Below are 22762 nucleotides of genomic sequence, written 5' to 3'. Positions count from 1 at the left end.
GACCAACACAAAGACAGACGTTCTGGCACGTTACATACATTTTCGAAGGAGAATATCTGACTTAAGCATTGTTTTTCTGATAAACAAGAACGTTCACTTGGCATGTTTCATAAATATCTGCAAATATACTATGGTGTTTTTGCGCTTTAGAAGTGTCGAAAATTTGCACACAGCACCTTTAAGGGGGCTAATAATTTTGACCTTAAAGTTTTTTTAAAAATCAAAAACTGCTTTTATTCTAGCCGAAATAAAACAAATAAGACTTTCTCCAGAAGAAAAAAATTATTTTGGAAATACTGTTGAAAAATTCCTTGCTCTTTTAAACAATTGAGGAAATAAAAAGCTCCAAACTTTATTTTAAAAATGATGCTCATGTTTAGTTATTTAGGTTGACAGAGCGAGACCGAACAAATATGAGTTTAGTTAAATGTTTATTTTAGTAGAGAGAGAGTTTACTTTAAGGCATTTATAGAAGCACAAATAGACAATAAAGCAGTTTTGGTTTGTTAGTCTTTGCATGCATGCTGAAACTGCAACATTTCACATGAGTGATTGGTTGACATTGTTAGATAGATACTTGTATAAAATAGAAAAAAAGCATCTATTGACAAATATAGGTTTTCTTAACCGCAACCCTATCCTACATAGTGTCTAATGCCCTAGCTAGAATACTAATAATCTATCCAAACATTACTGTATATGCTTAAAGGGATAGTTCACACAGAAATGAAACATCTGCATCCCTTCATGTAGTTCTTTCTTCTGTTGAACACAAAAGAAGATGTTTTGAAGAATGTTGGGAATCTGTAACTATTAACTTCAATAGTATTAAGTCAATGGTTACAGATTTCCAACATTTTTCTAAGTATCTTCTTTGAGTCAAATGGAAGAAAGCACCTTTGGAAGAATTTGAGTAAAAGGTGAATGAAGTGAACTATCCCTTTAACGAACATCTTACCACAAATAGTAAATAAACAGGCCTTCATATTTAGCCTTCATAATGCATCAGAAATATCAGCCATAACCTATTAATCATGAAGAGTGTAAAAATGAGTGTAAATGTGTGGTTAGTTCAGTTTGCGTTACGTAACAACATCTAGTAAACACTGTAACTGTATACATCGTAATAATGTTAGTAAATATTAAATGTAATGAACAAATTATGACGTGTTTTTTGAAATGTGCATTAAAAAACAATATATTGTACTGACATTTAAACACTTAACAAAACGACATTCATAACAATCATGATGTAATCAAAGAATTACATGGTATAACCAATATTAAATACTGTACAATTAAAAACAAATCATATTTAATAAAAAGTGTTTAACGTTAATAACTCTTTAAGTGGCATTCAAACCATTTTAAATCGATAGTTCACACAAAAAATGAAAATTGTCATTATTTTCTAACTCTTTACTTGTTATAAACCTTCTTTCTTCCGTTAAACACAAAAGAAGATATTTTGAAGAATGTTGGAAACGTGTAACCATTGACATCTATAGTATTTGTTATTCTTACAATTGTAGTCAGTGGTAACCAGTTTTCAGCTTTCATCAAAATACGTCATAATGTTTGTAATAATAATACATTTTATTTAAGATGCGCTTTTCTTAAACTCAAAGCCATTTATATCAGTGTTTCTCAACCACGTTCCTGGAGGACCACCAGCACTGCATGTTTTGGATGTCTCCTTTGTCTGCCACACCCATTACAGGTCTTTCAGTCTTTGCTAATGAGCTGAAGATCTGAATCAGGTGTGTTTCGTTGAGGAGAGAAGGGAAATGTGCAGATCTGGTGGTCCTCCAGGAACGTGGTTGAGAAACACTGCTTTATATAACCACTCGAGTAAATAATGAGCAAATTTAAATTGTTGGGTGAACTATCCCTTTAAATAATCAATATCTAAATCCTCCAATGAACACAGATAAATGTAACAAACATGTTTCCCTGGTAAATCTAGTCCTAGAGGTTGCTACATGGCCATAATCGTCTTCAACATGGCCTTCTTTAGGACGAAACAGTACAGATTTCTATATTCAGACTCTTCTGTCATGCGTGAAAACACTTCAAACGACAGCACAGAGTATTAAAATGACAGATCTGTCAAATAAATAGAATAATTACCTACCGACATATAAAGACACTCGATTGTTCGATATAACATGAATAAACACTTAAACCACTGGCAGTATCTTCAGAGTTCAGTACTATTTGAACCTATAATAATGTAGTCGTGTCTAACAAATATAGCTAAAACACACACCGCTGAGGTAAAGTGAAAGTATTACACCCACAGAAACATAAACGGGTTTCCCTTCAAGTTGCTTTGGCTTTTCCCATGGAAAGCTCAGCTATAATAACAGCTCTAAATGCACTGCCCGCATGTAAAAGAGCTCTTTAGGAAAAACGACTGGTGAATGTGACAAAAGCTGCGTCGACTAATGGCTTTCAGTGGATACTTGGACTTCACTGTCTTATTTTGATTGCATTAAAAATATAAAGAACAGCTTTCTTCCCTGGAGGTTTTGATTTCAATGCACTTTGGGTTTTGGCAGCAAGGCAAGACAGACAGGAAGTCGAGAGAGAGAAACATGGGAAACAATAGAGATATAGTGGAAGATAAGAAAGATGAATGTGGAAATAAACTGATATAGAAAGAGGAGGAAGGTGGAGAAAACGAACATGAAGGAGAATGTGAGAAGTTAGAGAAAATATAAAAGATTTCTGAAGCATGCATACAGTAAAGTCATGTCGGAGAACTGCTTCAGCCGGTTCGGGCCACCTAAAGGGAAAGAGAAATTCTATGTCAGTTATGGTAGAATTTATGCACAGACTACATGATGATTTAAATTAGGTCTGGGCGATATGACCAAAATGTAGTTTCATGTTATGAGAAAGTTTATTTCACATTAAAGATATATATATATATATATTTTAATAATTTTTTTTTTCTGGGTTTTCACCTTTAACGTATAGGACAGTAGAGATTATTGACAGGAAAGCATGGGGAGCAGAGAAAGGGGAAGGATCGGCATAGGACCGCGAGGCGGGAATCGAACTTGGGTCGCCGTGAGTACCGGAGTGCATGTGTCGACGCACTAACAACTACACCACTGGCGCCGACCACAATGTCTTTTTTTAGTTATGCCAGTTATTAGGTAGTTTATTCCAGAAAATGTACATATAATAAATCAGCTTCATGGTTTCCGCTACATTCATTTTATATTTTCAATCTGGCAACACTGCTTTAGTTGAACAACAAATTCCACTGTAGGTCACATTTGTTGGACATACTTGGACAGACTTTATTTTATAAACATTTCTCAAGTAACATCTTACAGATATTTATATCAAATATATCCCAAGTAAGTAACAGGAATAGAAAAGTTGAATATGAAAATATAAATATGTAAACACACGAAATGTCAACGTTTTTTTTCCTTAAGAAATACAAATTCTAGTATAAATATTGAAACTAAGTGAGATCTTGTTGTTGAAAATAGCGTTTTTCTCAGCTTCATGCATGCTGCATGTAAGTTGGCCACGCCCACTTATTTACATTTTGCGATATATGCAGAATAAAAAACATGTATTTTACGGTACGCATTTCATTCTACGGTAATAGATACTGTCATACCGCCCAGGTGTAATTCAAATCTGTATAGTAGCTACAATATTTGCTTTAAAACTTCCTTGCATTCATTTAAATAAAATTTCTCTTCCATCACGTTATCACTAGCTATATTTCTATAAATAAAACCAATATTAACCAAAGGTGAAGCCATCTTGCTACTGTACACATACTGTTTTATAAATACTTCATATGTTTTTGACGTTCTGCTTGTCTCATACTGTTTTTCTGCCACGTATATTGACTTTATTCTTCACGTACGAGCCGGAGCAGCCACTGAAATCTTTCTGACTCGAGACTTCCAGTCTCATTCACTTCCATTGATTTTTTTTTTTGTCATTAAAAATTGCTTGTTATGCTGCTTGATGTTGCAAACTAATATTTTCCTATTATATTATTCTACTTTGTATCTAGTCTTCTGTTTTCTGCCATTTATTATTCAAGTCATTTCTCTCATAGGCAACTCAATCAGAAGTTCTAAAACAATCGCAAAATCGAGCACACTCTCACACTGCACAATAAGGTCAATAGTGTAAACAATTTACAGTTGTATCAACATATTCAGACACCAGTATAGTCATTTGTATTAAAAAAAACATTAGTATATACAGTAGATCATTGGAAATAATAATAACTATTTTGACCTGGGAGATGTTAACGCCGGTCAGTTTCTCGATGGTTTCAGGCAGTTTGGTCATGATGTCGAGGACTTCGCCTGTCAGCTTAGCAGCGCCGATCTCTGAACCTCCGCTGGAGACCATAGTCACCTTATTTGTAGCTGACAGAGGCTTACTGATCTCCTCAGCCATCTAATGAAGAGAAACAATTTAGCAACAATACAGGATGTCAACTCAAACTGATTTCTGCTTATGTTGATTTGTGGTGATTTGTAAAACCTTTCTATATTGCCTACACACACAGAAGTAAACACAAATATTGCATCTCACCATTGGGAGTTTCTCCAGCAGCATGTCCACCATTGCTCCTTCTTTGTAGTGCTGGAAGGCTTCAGCTTTCTTTGCCATCTGCTCTGCTTCAGCACGACCTTTAGCCTCCACAGCGTACGCTTCAGCCTCTCCTCTCACCTGACCACAGTAAATGTGTTCGCTAACATTAAGGGAACATCTGAATTTACCACAGAATATCATAATTCTGCTATCATTTACTCAATCTAGACTTGTTCTGAACTTGGCTAAGTTCCTTTCTTTTGTTGAACACAAAATTTGATATTTTTAAGAAGGTTGGAAAGTAATATTCATTGACTTCCACAGGACTTAAAGTGTCTAACTTGTTCCAACAATCCACAAAAATATCTTCTTTTGTGCTCACTTGAGCAAATAGTGCGTAAACCTTCATTTTCTGGTGAACTAACCCTTGAATAACGTTCAAAGATGCAATTTACACAGCAAAAAAATGCTTATACCTAGATTTTGTGTTGTTTTTAGTCTAAATATCTAAACATTCTTAAGTCAAGAAGCATTTTTAGACAAGCTAAAATATTCTCGTTTTAAGAAAAAAATGTCAAAATAGTGTGAGTTTTTCCTTAAAACAAGCAAAATAATCTGCCAATGGTGTAAGCAAAGTAATATTAAATCAAAAGTTGTTTTAAGGCAGTGTTTCTCAACTGGTGGGTTGCTCAATCAGTGGGTCGCAGAGTTTGTGGTCAAAAAAAACAACAAAAGTAAAATGTTTTACTTATTTTGCTTATACCGGACTTTTATTTTGAAATGGGAGCGTGACAACCATACAATTTGACATGTGAAATTTCATTTAATTTTAGCAACAAATATGTCGTAGCGTAAGTATGACCCCGAATATGTAAAGTATGGATTAACATATTGATGACAAAAAGGCTTAAAACCTCAGTGTTGTCATGTTGGGCCAGATGGAATCTGCAAATGTTTTTTTGCTAGTTCTGCGAAGAATTTTGGTAAAAATCTGTGGATTTTAATAAAACATATTAATTAACAATTCAGTTTAGTTCACTGTTTTTAGTATTTGTCATTTTTACTTTGTAATATTTCTATAATTCGATACATTTTGTTAAAGAGCCCATATTATGGGTTTTTGAAAATGCCCTTCCATGTAGTGTGTAACAGCTCTAAGTAAAGTGAAATGTCCAGCTAAGGCTTAAATCTGTAAGTGTACAGTGTTTAAAACTATTGATTCATCTATAAAAGAGTCGACTCATAGTGCTTCAAACGAGTCGTCTTGATGACGAGTCATTAGGTGTTTCGTGATGACGCGACTATGAAACAAGTAGTTGCGCGCGCAAACCCGGGAGATTTGAAACCTGTGGCCCCGCCCACTAACACAGAAAAAAAAGCCACACACACAGACACCGGTCGAATGAAGTCATTTAAAAGTGTTGCTTTGTTTACTCTAGCTTGCAAATGATGTATTTAGTTGTGTTTTGTTACTTGTAACCGCGTATACTGTATCAGGTTAACTCTTTATTCTCATATCGCGTGTAAAGCCACGTTGAAATTGCGACGCGTGCCGCTTTGTTTACGGATCGTCAGCTGTTCCTACACACATGCAACGGTCAAGTTTCAAAATAGTTCAGCTCAGGTTCGAGGTGAGTTGTCTAAATTGCACCCAGCAAGCTGAACTGGCGCTCTAGGCGAACGGTGAGGATAATGTGTGTGTGTTCTGCAGGGCCGGAGCAAGCTGAACTGCCGCTCTAGGCAAAGGACCAACCCGAAAGTGAAAACGAAAGTGACACGTTTGCAAAGTGAGGACGGGGGGCATGTCGCGGATATAACTGAGGACGCGGGTGGTGAGGGAGGTGTCGCGGACGTCGCCCTCTATTCTGCCGCCTTAGGAGAGGATATAACTGCTGAGGACGCGGGTGGCAAGGAAGCTGTCGCGGACGCCGCCCTCTCTATTCTGCCGCCCTAGACGGCCGCCTCTATTGACGCGCCGGCCCTGGTGTTGTGTCTTCTGAGGAGGAGGATGGTAATATGTGTGTGTGTTTGTCTGTGTGAAAAGAGCAGGTAGGCTGTGACGGTTCTTGAAGTTTTTGCTCAATAAAATAGTTAGTCGTCAGTACTCACTGGCAGCCAAAATCCCCGCCTTACACTATGAAGCGTGTGTGCACGGTGACTACTTTTATATTGTTGATTAGCTACTGGGCATTTCACTCTTGTCTCGCACTGAACGCTGTCAGTTTCGACCAATCGCAACAGGCTGTCATCGGTCCAATCAGCGCAGATTAGCTTCGGAGATTAGCTGAGGAGGGGTTTGGGAGCAAATGAATCGCTGAACGATTCATATGAGAGTCGCTGGGATAATTAGGTAAAAATAAATGCAGATTATAAGACCCTGAACGTGTTTTTTGACCTTGCATGCATATTAGACTGTTGTTGGAGACCCTTACAACCAAAATATGACCCTATTTCATGTATAATAGGGCTCTTTAAATGTAAGTCTTGGTGATTTTCTTATGATTTTCTTATCTGTCACTACTTGTGTATGTTAACAAATAAATACAAATTAATTATAATTTCTAAAATTATATTATAGTTTCTAAATATTTGGGTCGCGGCTTGACCATATAAAAATGTGGGTCCCATGGCCAAACGAGTTGAGAACCACTGTTTTAAGGAAAAACATATTTAATTTTGGCATATTATTTCTTAGAATAAGACAATACTTGTTTGCTTGTCTAGATAACGTTTTTTGATATTTTTAGACATTTGGACCAGAAACAAAAGTAAAAAAAAGCCTTCCAGTGTATGTATAACAAATAATTTAGTTTTGAATATAACTTAAATCCGACATAATAAATCACTTACTCTGATGGATTCGGCCTCTGCTTCTGCCTCCATGATGAGCTGAAGACTGTTGAAGAGCATAAAATAGTCAAGTTAGTGACAGAGAATCAACTAGAAATCTAGGATTTTCGACCGCATTTTGTGACAGAATAGTCAGTACACACACGGCTTTCTGACGATATGTTATCTACCGAGTGCGTTTAAGTTAACGAGAAATACTGAGGTTTTCTTTTCTCTCATTTGCCGTGCGGTATCAAACATTCCATTAAGACTACACTCTCCAGCAGTTCATCCTTGCATCCAATATTTCGTTTGTCACAGGGGCATGCATGAAATGTTCCTGACTGAAAGTGAAAGTGCCAAACTGCAGTTAAAGTCCACCATTTAATATTTGGCAAACAATTTGATTACTGATGCCTATTTAAACACAGTCACTGTCTTTCTCCCCTTTGTCTCTTTGTTTTGCCTCTGTGAAAATCAGCGCGTGCCCAAATGAAAACTCCCATTTTTATGCAAAACCTTCCCTCTTTCCCTCCCCCAACACTCCCACCTAAACTGAGCTGGACACACCCACTTTCCTGACTTTTTTCAAACTATAGGTGTGAAAACAGGGGGGTTTCGTGCCCCTTTAATAACCAATAATGGGCTGTCGATTATAAGACAATGCACAGTAGAGTCAATTATTCCCCTTAAACTACGTTAATGATAGCCACAGACATTGATCTAATTTTGTATTTCAAGACATTTATCAGGTTTTTGACGTCGAACAGCTCCTGTGTTTAGGATAGGCATGTCCACACATACAGGTAATTGTATAAACTATTATTTATAAATCCTGCTTTCGTTTTTAAAAAATAAAATGAATGTTAAGGGTACGCTGAACAACAGGTGGCGATAATGACACTTATCCTGGGTTCACACCAAACGGAGGAATTAAGTATTTTTGCTAGTAAAATACATATACAAGTGAATGCAAACATGAGAACAGAGGCGGATTACCGTCTCGTAGTGTGTTTGCCACGATTGCACTGAATTTGAAACATTAGCATTTTCTGAGTTTAGTCTGAACCAGCCCTGTTGGCCAATCAGAAAGGAGAAAAGAGCGCGCACGCTGATGTCATGAGGTAAAAACTCTGGTTGTAGTGTCCACATGAACACATTCTTTGTATTTATTGCTTTGTATTTAATAGGCCTATTCGTTTTTGTTTACATTACCCTCGTTTCCTTTTAATTCTCTCATGCGTTTGTTATATATTTAATTCATAATTCCCTTATTGTTTTCCAAGAGATGGGTTGCGGCTGGAAGGGTATCCGCTGCGTAAAACATGTGCTGGATAAGTTGGCGGTTCATTCCGCTGTGGCGACCCCGGATTAATAAAGGGACTAAGCCAAAAAGAAAATGAATTAATGAATGAATTCCCTTATTGTTTAAAAATGAACTATAGTTTGTAGAGACTGTGTTCTGTTTTATTTGTACTGTAAATCTTTTGTTGTTATAAAAAAAAAAAAAAAAAAAATGGTGATGACGCCATGTGATCGGTCATCATGACTGCTGCAACTTTGAGCCCCAAAGTGTCCAGCTGTCCGGCTTGACGGCTCCATTTTCAACTCTGCCCCCGCCTGCGCTCGGCTAATCTCATTGATCACGGGCTGCAGCCGTGTCTCATGTCGAACGCATCTATAAAGTTTGTTTCAGTCACCTGATACTCCATTTTCGTGTGGACAAACAGCGAAACCGCGTAGAAAAAGGTGCGGGTTTTGAAAATCTCCATGTTTGTGTGGACAAGCCCTACACTTCTCATGCAAATCCTTTGGTTTTGATTAGATGTGTGTCTGTTGTATGCGTTACAGTAACCTAAAATAACAGTAATCGGTGTAGTGAAAATGTAATGTAGTTGAGTTTAGCTGTGCATTTGTTATATAAAATAATCACAATTTGGATTATGTCACTGGTGCAAAATTGCTTGTACCATATCTATGAAGATTGAAGGGAATATTGGTGTTTGTGGAAATTCACCTTCATTTTATAATTCAAAGAAACAAAAGCAGCTGAGTGTACTGGTGTGTATCTCACCGCTCGGCCTCAGCCAGTTTCTCCAGGCGGTATCGCTCGGCCTCGGCTGGCTTCTTGACTTTGGCCTCCAGCTCCTTCTCTTTGCGTGAGATCTCCTGCTCCTGCAGTGTGATTTGTTGCGATCGCTCCACCACCAGCACCTGCATCTTCTCCTCCTCGATCCGCTGCTTTGTCTTCGCCACCTAAACATTTCACCCCAAATACATTCATTCATTCATCAATTTTCTTTTCGGCTTAGTCCCTTTCATGAGTTCACACTTACAGACGTTTAAGAATAAAGCGTATTCGGCATGCTGTCCGGGGAGAGGGCTCTGAGCTCGGGGAAGACACCCCAACTCGTGTTATTCCCCTTATCCGGGAATAGAAAGGAGTTGGGATTCGAGCTTAGTATCTAGCCCGGCCCCAGAACGCTCCCCCCGGGAATGTAATGCTTAATAGGTGAGGTGTCAGGGGGGTTGAGGGATGCTAAAGTCTTGAGATACTGCAGGCAAGACAGCTTTGGTATATATAGGGGTTTGGTCAGGAACTGATTGGATAATAGAATAATTGTCAATGACGTATTTAATGCTGAAACATCTGTGCGTGCTCCTCCCGAAATTTGTTTACGAAACATCACTTATTGATCTGGGGTTGCTACAGTGTTTCTACAGTGGATTGTGAAGTAGATGTAAATTTCACCAATTTTGGAGGTTATTACTGGACTTTATAGATCAGCAGTTCATCAGACATGAGGATCTAACCCTAAATTATACATGTTCTTTAAATACTGTTGTTTTTTGTCAGCGGTTGTGCTAGTTTGACAGTTTTATGATCACCAATAAAAGATTATGCCTTATCTTAGATTACGGCCAGGGCAAAACGTAGTAAAGTCGTGAATAAATGTACATAAAAGGCAGCTGAGAGACATGTGGCAGATTTGAAGGAACAAAACATCATTATTATCAGAAGGATCATCATCAGTAATTATTTTTTAAGAGCAAAATATTGATTTCATTTAGCCTCATTTAGATGCGCTGTGGTTGTGAGTGTGACCATGTTGGACGTCCTATTTTCTCTTTTATAAATATGATATCTGCACATTCTGTGTCTTTGTGAATTAATGATATGGTTTTTTGTACCACAGGTTGTATGTCCTTATATGTGAACTTAATTTCTAGAGGTATCATCATAACATGTGCATATGAAAGCTCACAGCATCTTCACGACAATCTGTCAAAATAAAAGTCTAGTTTAATTTGACTTTTAAAGGGATGGTTCATGCACAAATGTTATTTTCTTATGTTGAACATAAAAGAAGATATTTTGAAAAATGTTGGAAATCTGTAATCATTGACTTCCATAGTATTTGGAGTATTAGTAGAAGTATTTCCAGCTTACTTCAGCTTTTGTGTTCATCAGAAAAACTCTTACAGATCTGGAACCACTAAAGGGAATGTAAATACAGTATATTTTATTTTTTGGGTGAACCAACCCTTTAGGTTAAAAATATAGGTGGGCATAGATTCATTTTTTAAATCTAGATTAATATCGAAATTAATCTAGATTAAAATGGCTCATTTGAATACTGCCGAAGTCATTCAGAATATGTATGCTACCCAAATAATTAATCATTGAGAACGAGTTTCTCAAGCCAGGTGGCGCATTAGACCAGGGGCTCATCTCCTGTTTCCAAAATGCCTCACAAACGGCTTGAGAAACTGTTCTACTATGATAATTGGTGATGAAAATTAATGATGTTCAGTAAGATGTACTTGTGTTTACTAACTGTTTATTCAGTTAAACATGAATGTTTGAACTGTAGGCCTACATAAGCTCCAAACAGCAATTTCATACTTGCTTTTGATGTACGTACATCCAGAAAATGCTGCTTCTCAATGCCAAGTTCACAGAGCCCTGACGGTGTTGAGTTTGTTTACATGGGCAACAATACTTCAATACGATTTTAATATGAATACTCTGATTAAGAGTCTACCATGTAAACAGAGATTTTTGATTACCTTAATGTGACTAAAGTCATAACTGAACTAAACAGAAATGGAATTAAGACATGTGGAGTGCATATATTAGTGGCATTATTGAAGTAAACACTGCAAACAAACTATTACCATCATGTACGACTTTTCACCATATTTTCCGACAAGATTTACACAGGCGGCTGTCTGCAAAAGACCGCGCGCGCACACACACACACACACATCGCGAAATGCGGAAGTTTTTTTCTTTCCGTTTGGCGAGCGTTATTACATTCCATAACACTCTCACCAGTCCTTACCCCTTATTTGCGTCTAATACCCCAGTTTGTCACGACGACACGAATGAAATGTTCATGAGTTAAAGTGAAACCTGCCAAAGTGCAGTTAAAGTCAGGCATCCTGCAGATTTGATTCAGAAGGGCACTTTTTTGTCAGACGGCTTACCGGTCAGGTATACATCCGCGCTAAAATATCAAGGTGAAAGTCATCATAGCTTGCGAAGAATAGACCCAGCTCCCAACCTAACTTTGAGAATAGATTAACGGTGATATTTCTTTTATCGCGTGATAAGATTCTTGCGTTAACGCAGCACGTTAACGCCGATAACGGCCCACCACTAGTTAAAAAAATAATAATTTTACCATTTTACATGGTTCCTAAAATTTCAATAGTTAACTTTTATATAATTTGTTGTTTACAATTAAGTGAACATGACTTTTGATAACTACAATGTATTTTAACTGGAGTCCAGAAGAAAAAGAAAATGGAACAACAGTATCAAATAATAGTAATAATAATAAAAATCGAATGAATTCCATAGGGCTCTACTGTTATGTTGTAAGACAAGAACGTCTTTCAGATCATCATGGCTACCAGAAAGCTTGGCTGTAGTTTTACCTGGAGCTGATAGGCCATTTCAGATTCCGCTTTTTTGGTGAAGACCTCAATGTCGTAGACGGCCTTCTTCAGCTCGTAGTCTCTCTGAGCTTTAGCCATCTCGATCTCATTCATGTACTGCGCAGACACCTTCTCCTGCATAGCATGAGCCTCCTACAAAGAGAAAAGGAGCCATGAGAGAGATATAATCACATACTTATGCAGTGATATTTAGAAAATAGCCTGTGTTTGGAGGAAAGTCTCACCCTGATGACGGCATCTCTTTTGTTCTTAGCTTCGCCGATACGAGCATCCTTCTGCACTTGTGCCGTACGAGCCTTTCCCAAGGAGTGCAGGTAATCCTGAACGAAAAAATTAAAATAAAAAGATGTGATTGGACACCTCTTGTGGTTTTAAACCTCTTTCAAGGATTATTTCACCCAGAAATGACAATGTCTTCTCTCATGTTGTCTAATAGAATGGTCTGCACCATGCTCTTGCATTGCTTAATTCTTTGCCTGGTGCGTTGATTTTTTAGATAGCTTATTTCAAGTAGTGATCTGCTCAAATTTTTCATGTTAACATTTCTATTTTTACATTCTTCAGGAAATTTGTAAAACCATTTACTCCCTTCACCCTCTTTTTAAGTCATCAATCACATTTACTTTATCAATTATTAAATTTTCAACCATTAAAAACAGTCTTTCTGACCCCTGAGACCTTCGTTCATCTTTACAACACAAATTTCGATATTTTAGATGAAATCCTGGAGCTCTCTGAACCTCTGTAGGCAGCAATATTCTGGGCCAGAGTCCAGAAAAGAAACAAAAAACCTTGTTAAAACATTTCATGTGACTTCAGTGATTCAGCTGTAATCATATGAAGCTCTAAGAAGCTATTGTGTGCCCAAACCTTTAAACATGCCTTTGTTCACCTCTATCTACTCTCTCACATTAGGTCATGTTTACTACAGGGATGAAGGAACTCTGAGATTTGACCTAAAATATCTTAATTTATGTTTCAAAAATGAATGTAAGTTTTGGTATTGAAATACATAAGGGTAATTAATAATATAATTTAACTAACCCTTTAAGTGCTGAATTTGATAAACACAATGACACAAATGGGGCTAACAGACCTGGTCGTCGTGAACGTCTTTGAGTGTGTAGCTGACCACACTGATGCCCATGTTCACCAGGTCAGATGAAGCCACCTGGAACACCTGCTCAGAGAACTTCTTGCGGTCTTTGTAGATCTCCTAAATAAGTAAAAGATGTGTTAAAGTCACTACGCTGAGTAATGTCTATGTTTACAATGCTGAGATTTCAGATTTAGAATAATAGTCATATATAGGACTGGGTGAAAAAACAACGATAATGACATAGCATAATAAATAATAACATCATAAAATAGCGCAACACAAATGTGATTTATATACATGCAGTTACACCTCAAATTATTCACACAATCAGTTCAAAACAGAAGGCGATTCAGTGAATTTATTGTAGAACCAGTAACTGCACTATAGTTGTGGCAGAACTGGAAGATAAACATATATAACTGCAATACTGCAATAAAATCTAATGTAGACAAGTATTCATGGAATATAATTACAGTTATTTATTGTTATATTTTATATTATAAAGCTAGAACATATGGATTTGTATTCATACTTAATACATTCATGCTAGTGTTTATTAAAGAAGCTACTTAGTTACCTGTTAGATTTTAGTAATATTGTAATGGGATGATAAATTCACACTTCAACCTATGATTATGATCACCTTAAGTATTATATTATGGATGAAGTTAGGGAACTTCAATACGAGTTTTTCGAAATATTTATTAATATAAATATTATATCATAATATGTCCGGGTGCTCCGGACACAGGTAAATCGTAGGCTAAATTGTCCGTAGTGTATATGTGTGAATGATAGTGTATGGGTGTTTCCCAGTGATGGGTTGCAGCTGGAAGGGCATCCACTGTGTAAAACATATGCTGGATAAGTTGGCAGTTTATTCTGCTGTGGCGACCCCGGATTAATCAAGGGATTAAGCCATAAAAAAAAATTGATGAATGAATTATATCATAGTATTCAGTGCAGCTAAAATAAACTTACTGTTTTTGTCTACTTTTCACTCAAAAATAAAACATTTGTTTCTCCCAGAAAACCCCTGTGATTACATTTCATAATTATTTTTCAACTTTTTGGTACAGTCTTCCACACTGCATCCCCCCGCTCCTCAACTTTGATATAGTATACATCACCGCCAGCGCCTAAAACCCAGTTCATGGTACAGTTAGTAACACCACAAACCCCTAACAGCCCCCGTCCTCAACTTTATTACTTAGATACTACCATCACATCCACCCTCCCATCCCAATTACATTTATCATGATGATCATCGATATAGACTGATACAAAATATTTTATAGTGATATTTTTATCACCTTTCCAAAGGAAAATTATTGAAGCTTTTTTTTTCTTTTTGAGCGAGATGCTAATGGTCTAATCCGATTCAATGATTTATGCTAAGCTAAGCTAAAAGTGCTCCCGTTAGAGCTGGAGATCGGCTGAATGGATTCAAAAATGGTAAAACTGAACTGTTTTTGCTACTTTTACTCACAAATGAAAATGAATAACCTGCTTTAAACTTGAAATTAATATAGATTTTACATTCATCATGATAATCATCAATATCGGCTGATAAAAAATATTTTATAGTGATATTTTTATTACCTTTACACAGGAAAATTATTGAAACTTTTTTTCTTTTTGAGCGAGATGCTAATGGTCTAATCCGATTCAATGATTTATGCTAAGCTAAGCTAAAAGTGCTCCCGTTAGACCTGGAGATTGACTGAATTAAATATATATATATATATATATAATTTATTTATTTTATTTATTTTTTCCCCAAACGTTTTTTTATTGAACATGTTAGATATAAAACATGCAATACAGATAGTTTTTAACTTTTTCTTTTTTGACAACAAATACAAATAAAAAATATTATAATTAAGAGAAGGAAAGAAAGACATAAGGGAAAGTTCTACTAAAATAACTGAAGGGTCCATTTTTTAAATGTGATCTAAAATAGGTTACCAAGTAAGATAAAACATCTCGGTACTTTTTATTTGATACAAAATATTTTATAGTGATAATTTTAATTAGTTGTATCACCCGTTCCAAATATGCAGAGTGCAGTATTTTTGCATGATGAGCACTGGTTGCACACTGTATGAATTTACCTCCACAGTGAGGTGAGCAATGATGGCTCTCTGATGGCCCTCCAGCGTTTCCAAGGCAATGTGGGCAATTTCACTCTCTGACTTGCCCAAAAACATCTGACACGCTGCAGCCAACATCTGCTTATTCTGTCCTTGAATCTTCATCTGATGGAAAAAAAAACGTTCTGTTTATTCATATAAAAATAAACAACAACTTAATTCCTACAAAAAGATTGGAACACTCCACTTTTTGACAAAAACACTTATTTTACATCTCCCCTAGAGTTAAACGGTTCAGTTTTACCATTTTTGAATCCATTCAGCCAATCTCTAGATCTGGGAGGATCACTTTTAGCTTAGCTTAGCATAAATCATTGAATCGGATTAGACCATTAGCATCTAACTCAAAAAGAAAAAGAGTTAATTTTTCTGTTTAAAGCTTGACCCTTTACCTTTCATTTTCCATTGGTTTTGGTACAGGAAAATAGTGAAGGTAGTACAGAAGCTTTAAATAGGAGAATTAAGCCAGGTGCTAATGGTCTAATCCAAATCAATGATTTATGCTAAGCTAAGCTAAAAGTGCTACCGCCAGATCAGAAGATTGACTGAATAAGTCCAAAAATGCTAAAACTCAACTGTTTAACTCTAGGTGACCTGTAAAACGGGTCTATTTCCAAAAAAAAAGTAGTGTTATTGTTAAATAATGAGTGAAATATTTATTTTAAAAAAGGTGATCTGGGATGTTTTACATGACAAAAGCACATTCTGATTTCCTAAACCTTAGATTATGTTTACAGCTTGTTTGAGAGTGGTTGCATGTTAATTATTAACCTGGGCGATTCCAGTGACAGAGATGGGCACTCCATGACGCGTGTACACTTTATCGCTCTTTACATTCAGTGTCAGAGTGTTCAAAGAGATCCTGTGATGATAAAGAAGAAAGAAAAAGATCATATTTGTTATGAAAACCGTGCAAGCTTTTATATACAAACAGACACACAGAGCGAATCATACCTTTGAATCTGCTGAACGCATGGAAAGACAAACACTCTCCCACCAGAGATCATGACTGGTGGAGAACGGCAGAAACCTGAAATTGGAGTCACATCATGCATGTGAAGATGTTTTTATGATCTCTACTGAATATATAAACACATGGTGATATTTAGTCTTACCTGACACCACCATTGCCTCATTGGGACCGCAGGTATAAAACATTTTGAGACTGTTGAGAAAACAGGAAAATGAAAACAGCAGAATCCAGTTACAATCACTAGTGAATTATAAGGTTGAAGTCAGAATTATTAGCCCCCCTGTTTATTTTTTTCCCCCCAATTTCTGTTTAACGGAGAGAAGATTTGTTTCAACAAATTTCTAAACATAATAGTTTTGATAACTCATCTCTAATAACTGATTTATTTTATCTTTGCCATGATGACAATAAATAAAATTTTCCTAGATATTTTTCAAGACACTTCTATACAGCTTAAAGGGATATTTAAAGGCTTAACTAGGTTAATTAGGTTAACTAGGCAGGTTAGGGTAATTAGGCAAGTTATTGTATAATGATGGTTTGTTCTGTCGACTATCGAAAAAAATATATAGCTTAAAGGGGCTAATAATTTTGACCCTAAAATGAGTTTTAAAAAATTAATAACTGCTTTTATTCTAGCCGAAATAAAATAAATAAGACTTTCTCGAGAAGATAAAATATTATCAGACATACTGTAAAAATTTCCTTGCTCTGTTAAACATTGTTTGGGAAATATTTAAAAAAGAAAAACAAATTCAAAGGGGGGCTAATAATTCTGACTTCAACTGTATGTAAAGGAACATAACTATAATAAATTATGCGCGTCTATATTAGGGATGTGGAATTAATTGAAATTGAATCGCAATTTGAAACGTTGTGATTAGCCAATCGCAAGGGGCTGTGATATGAAATATATTTGCATTATTTAATTTCCCCTGCCCAGAGCAAATGTGTGACACAAATGCGTCTGTGATAATCTTACTAGCAATTGAGTGAGCACAATTAAGTGATGAGTGTCTTGTTAAAAAGTCAACTGAAAGTATTGCCAGTGACACTCAATCTAGTGGCAAGCAACAGCAAAGTACATTTTCAGAGTTGTTTCAGCCATGTTAGTTTGCTGAGTGTTCTGTATTTTTATAATTATTATTTATTTTTTGCATAACAAGCTACACTATCTCCCTAATTTGAGTTCAACTTGTTTACAGAAAGGTAAGGTCATTTTATTTATGTTTACTGTTTGCTATAGGGTTGTCGTGATACAATTAATTAATCTTACGATACTATACCAGCGATACTAAGTAGTATAACTCAAATGATAAAGAAAATAGTCAGAAATACTATATTTTACATGTTATAATAGGCCTACTTGAATGTAATTAAATTCATAATTCCCTTAAGTCAAAATAGTATTCTTTTCATCTCACTTCACTTTAAAATTATTCATTCTTTTTGTTTATTTTGTAGATCTGACCAACAAAAAATACATTAAAATAAAGATACAAATTATACCAAACGAAATTAGTTACAAAAAGAGCATTTTTCCAACAAAATTAGGCTATATGAAGTGGTCAAAAATTTCAATGTTTCCTGTTGCTTATTTGGGATTTTCATCTATTGTTTTTTTCAGTCTTATCAGGTAACAACCCAAAATTTCACGTCGTGTGTCGTTCTTTTTAAGAGATCATCACGGTTGTTGTAGCTACTAAATCACATTAACAGGAACAGAAATGAACCGATTCAGATGTGCATTCGAACTGAAGCATCAGAAAACATGCAATAGGCTACAATAAAAGGCGCGAATTCTACACAGTTTTGCGACTTTAAAGGGCTCCACAGACCATTAAAATAAAATAGTCAATTGTTGCACAAACGTGTGAGCATTTTAGTGACTTTTCCACTTGCAACATTATCTATTGTAGATAAACCATTAATGATGATACTACCATTTACAAACTACAGTGGCACTGCCAATATTTTGAAGCCATAGTATCGCGATACTTCCATAGTACCGGTAAACTGTGCAACCCTAGTTCGCTATAGAGAAAAATTTGTATATATTTAAAAATTAATTTGAATAAATGTTTAAGTAAGTTAATATCTTTTTGCTCCAAATCAAATCAAAATCGCAATATCTGTCAAAAAGAAAATCTCAATTAGATATTTTCCCCAAATCGCACAGCCCTAGTGTATATCATAAACATAACATTAACAACAAATGTATCGTTTTGCTTTAAGCTATTTCATTTTTTTAGTAATGTGATTGCTAATTGTTTTTTGTAGAGAAACATAATTCCCTTTTCAAACCTTCAAGGGCCTTTAGTGCAATTGTTCTTAATCATAAGGAACTGTACCTATGAGATAATATAATTAATTTGATTCTGATTATTATATAAATTATATAATATCGCCAATATTAATAATATAATTAAGTTAAACAATATACAAAAATAAGGGTAAAAAAAGACCTGCAAAAAATCATAACATCTTACATTTTTTATTTACATCTCGTATTATGTGGAAATATGATTTGTAGTTAATACATTAATGCACGATATTTTGCATTCCTCTTCAATCTTTTTTTTAATTATTAAACAACAGATACATGACACTAGAACAAACCAAATAATGCCAGGGTGATAGAAGGTAAATAATAATAATAATAATAGTACAAATAAAAAATAAAACAAATACAAAAAAAACAAGTGAATAAATAATGAAAATAAAATTCTTACAATTACAAAGAAGCACCGTTACATTAATAAAAAAAAATGTAGAAAATAGATGTAGGCCTTTCTATTAGCACTATGTTGAATAGGACAAAAGTAATTTTTCAGTTCCTTATAAAACAAAGTAAAACAGTTTTTTTCTTGGAAAATTTACACTAATGATTATAAAACTTAAACAACAAAATTAATAGATTAATAACAAAAACTTTATTATTAAGATTGTCATAATTAAAATATGCAAAAAACGTTTTCAAAATGCAAATTTTAATTAAATTTTATTTTTTATTTAATTAATTTAATAAAGACAAAAGCATCAAACCAAAGCTTTCCAAATGCGAAGAACAAAAAGCAATTTATATCAATCAATATCCTTTTAAAATTTGCATTCCTCCTCAATCTCTGTCATACATTTAGGATGCATACATGTAAGTAGCTATATCGATTAGAGCTTCTCGGAAATGGTGGGCTTGCCTTGATTAATTAAGTTAAGCATAAACGGATGAGAAAAAATAAATAGAAATGGAAGACATAAAAGAAATACCTGTAAGAGTCCTAAATGTGACATGAAAAATGACGTGCATTTATACTAATTTGATATCAAATACGCAACCGTTAATTATGCTTTATTTCGTATATTCTTTGAATAAAAAAATGCACATGCCTTACTGAATTTTACGTATTAAATCGTCTCCCTAGTATCATGGGCTGAGCGCATTGGGAGGTGCCTTCATAATTATATTAGAGCAATAATATTCATATTTTTTTTAAACGTTGCCTACTATCATACCCCATTGAAGCAACAAGAGCTAAATGTATTTTCATTATCGACTAAAAGCCAAAACTTGAGAAATAACGAACAAAAAAACAGTATTACCCCTATAAATTCGCTATATTGAATGGAGCAGTGAATGGAATCCATCCACTGTTTACATCCAGCGCGTCACGACAGCGTAAAAGCTCTTGGAGAATAGTCAGTTGAAAAGGGAAAATATCTGTGAGGAAAAACTCTTACCGTCAGTTGAATGACTAGAAAATATCAGTAGGGTTAATAATAACACGATAGCTGTGTTTTCTTAACGGTGCAAGACAAGAGACGCAGTAATCCAGCAGGCTGTAACCATTAGCAGCGTATGATGATGATGATGATGATGGCGCCCCGCCCGGATCACACACTGGCGCCATCTCACGGTCAGAGATAAACCATTCTTTCTGTGGGCTGCAAAATAGTGATAATATATCTTAAAACACTTGCCTTATCTTAAAGAATTTGCCTCTACACACGTGCCTGGACGTTTTTAAGTATAGCTAGTGAAAACTTGATTAGCTTGTTGGTTAGGATTGGAACTAAACTCTGCAGGACACCTTTGGAAAAAAAATTGGTGACCCCTGACTTAAATGACAAATTCATCCAAAAATCTAAATTCTGTCATCATTTACTCACCCCTTTATTTGTGTCAAACCTTTATAAGTGTCGTTCTTCTGTTGGACACAAAAGATGTTTGGAAAAATATTTGGAAACCTGTAACCATTGACTTCCACAGTATTTGGAACCACATGAGGAGAGTAAATAGTGAGTATAAATGTTCATTTTTGTGTATCTATCCCTTTTAAAGGATCACTTCATATCTAGAATAAGAAAATACATATTATTTATGCATGCCTTTGTCATCCAAGATGTAATTTCGGTCTTTGTTGATGGGAAAACATTCCAGGGTTTTTCTTTATATAGCGGACTGTAGAGCTGAGTGGTTTGAACTTACAAACTGCAGTTTGCCGAAAACATTTATTTATTTTTTACTTAAAAGTAAAGGAATTGGACAAATGGTTGGAAATACACTGTTAACACGGGGTGCATCTCAATCAGCTCTCTAGCTCCCGAGGTCGTTCATCAGTAGGCTATGTGCACAAATTCGAGCACTATTAAGGACAGTGATGAGCTTGGTTTACTACACACTGGGACACACTGTGACATGAGAACGTCCTCAGTGTACATAATTAAAACGTTTATTTTATATAAATATAAACAACAGCAGCTAATAATTTTCTTAAATTCATTTTAACATGTTTTTAAAAGTACATTAGTTGTATTATTTGACATACCAGCAACTATTGTTGAACTAATTTAACCATTAAACATTTATAAATGTTTGCTAAATTGTTCCTACTGTAACCTATCTATGTTCGTTCATTCATTCGTTTTTTTTTTCCGGTTTAGTCCCTTCATTAATCTGGGGTCGTCACAGCGGAATGAACCGCCAACTTATCCAGCATATGTTTTACGCAGCGTATGCCCTTACAGCTGCAACCCATCACTAGGAAACACCCATACACTCTCATTCACACACATACACTACAGACAATTTAGCTGACCCAATTCACCTATAACGCATGTCTTGTCTTTGGACTGTGAAGGAAACCGGAGCACCCGGAGGAAACCCACACGAACACAGGGAGAACATAGAAACTCCACACAGAAACGCCAACTGACCAAGCCCGGACTCGAACCAGCTACCTTTTTGCTGTGAGGTGATCGTGCTACCCACTGCGCCACTAAGTCAAAATAATATTTCACAAGTTTTTATCCATATTTACCCCTTAAATAATCACAGAATGAGCAAAAGCTAGCATAACACGGGTCATCCACTGAATGAAACCTTTCGCCTTTTCCTTATACATTTCTAATAGAGAATGAATAGGAATCTATATCATGGTGAGTTGCATTCCACTGTTTTCTGACACAATGTAAACAAAGCGCACAATGTAAACCAATGCAAATCACCACAGTAAAGCTGACAGTTTAAAAGCCGTATCACTCATCCTCTCTTGCACTTTCTCTGTAAAAGAAAGCACAATACCAGATTACAACAGTTAACACAATAGTTTTGTTATGGATAACAGCATATGACATATACGTACATTTAGAAAATTATGTTTTGTTGTTAGTTCAAAAGTATTTATGAAAAGTGGGTTTGAGCAACTTTTCAACTCCCTTTAGTTTGTAAAAACTAGTAAGTTAACGTAATTGCCTCATGTTGTCCCAACACAAATCAATTGTGTGTGCATTTTTTACAGTGTAACTGTAGAAATGTAAATGTAATCATCCATTTACTGAGGGTGACTTGGCGTGTGCAGAGTGACAGAATCACAGATATTAGGGCATCTATATGATGTAATACGATGTGTAATGTTTGCTGTTAATGTACACCAATATGACTAGATTAGATGGTGTATTATATCTGTAGCTGTAACTTTACAGCAAAACAGTTCACCTTTTTTGTTTGCCCCAATAGCCTGGTGGTTATTGTGTCGACACATAGCACTAACCATGCTCACGGTGACCTGAGTTTGAGTCCCAGCTCGAAGTTCTTTGCATCTCATCTCTCTGTCCTATACAATAAAATTTAAACCTCCTAAAAAAAACAATAAAAAATAC

General features: G+C 35.5%; 1 protein-coding gene across 2 annotated transcripts in view; it reads right to left on the bottom strand.

The window, feature by feature from the left end:
* Positions 1-418: 418 nt before the first annotated feature.
* The window catches only part of flot1a (flotillin 1a), a 32253-nt gene continuing 9909 nt past the window's right edge, over positions 419-22762 (bottom strand). Inside the window, exons 1-13 of one of the 2 annotated variants that reach the window (XM_056479124.1) lie at positions 20342-20808; positions 16746-16795; positions 16585-16660; positions 16402-16492; positions 15592-15735; positions 13475-13594; positions 12603-12698; positions 12358-12510; positions 9488-9669; positions 7435-7480; positions 4585-4722; positions 4282-4446; positions 419-2788 (exon numbers count right to left, since the gene is read on the bottom strand). In XM_056479124.1, the coding sequence (XP_056335099.1) occupies positions 2771-2788; positions 4282-4446; positions 4585-4722; positions 7435-7480; positions 9488-9669; positions 12358-12510; positions 12603-12698; positions 13475-13594; positions 15592-15735; positions 16402-16492; positions 16585-16660; positions 16746-16788 (1272 nt within the window). In that variant the 5' untranslated portion in view covers positions 16789-16795; positions 20342-20808 and the 3' untranslated portion in view covers positions 419-2770. Of the gene's footprint in view, positions 2789-4281; positions 4447-4584; positions 4723-7434; positions 7481-9487; positions 9670-12357; positions 12511-12602; positions 12699-13474; positions 13595-15591; positions 15736-16401; positions 16493-16584; positions 16661-16745; positions 16796-20341; positions 20809-22762 lie in introns of those variants that run through there. The other variant, XM_056479126.1, reaches the window with a different exon arrangement.

This window comes from Danio aesculapii, chromosome 19 (assembly GCF_903798145.1).
Source record: "Danio aesculapii chromosome 19, fDanAes4.1, whole genome shotgun sequence".
Taxonomy (NCBI): Eukaryota; Metazoa; Chordata; class Actinopteri; order Cypriniformes; family Danionidae; genus Danio; species Danio aesculapii.
Note: the sequence above shows the minus strand (reverse complement) of the source record. Positions and strands in the feature narration are given on the sequence as shown.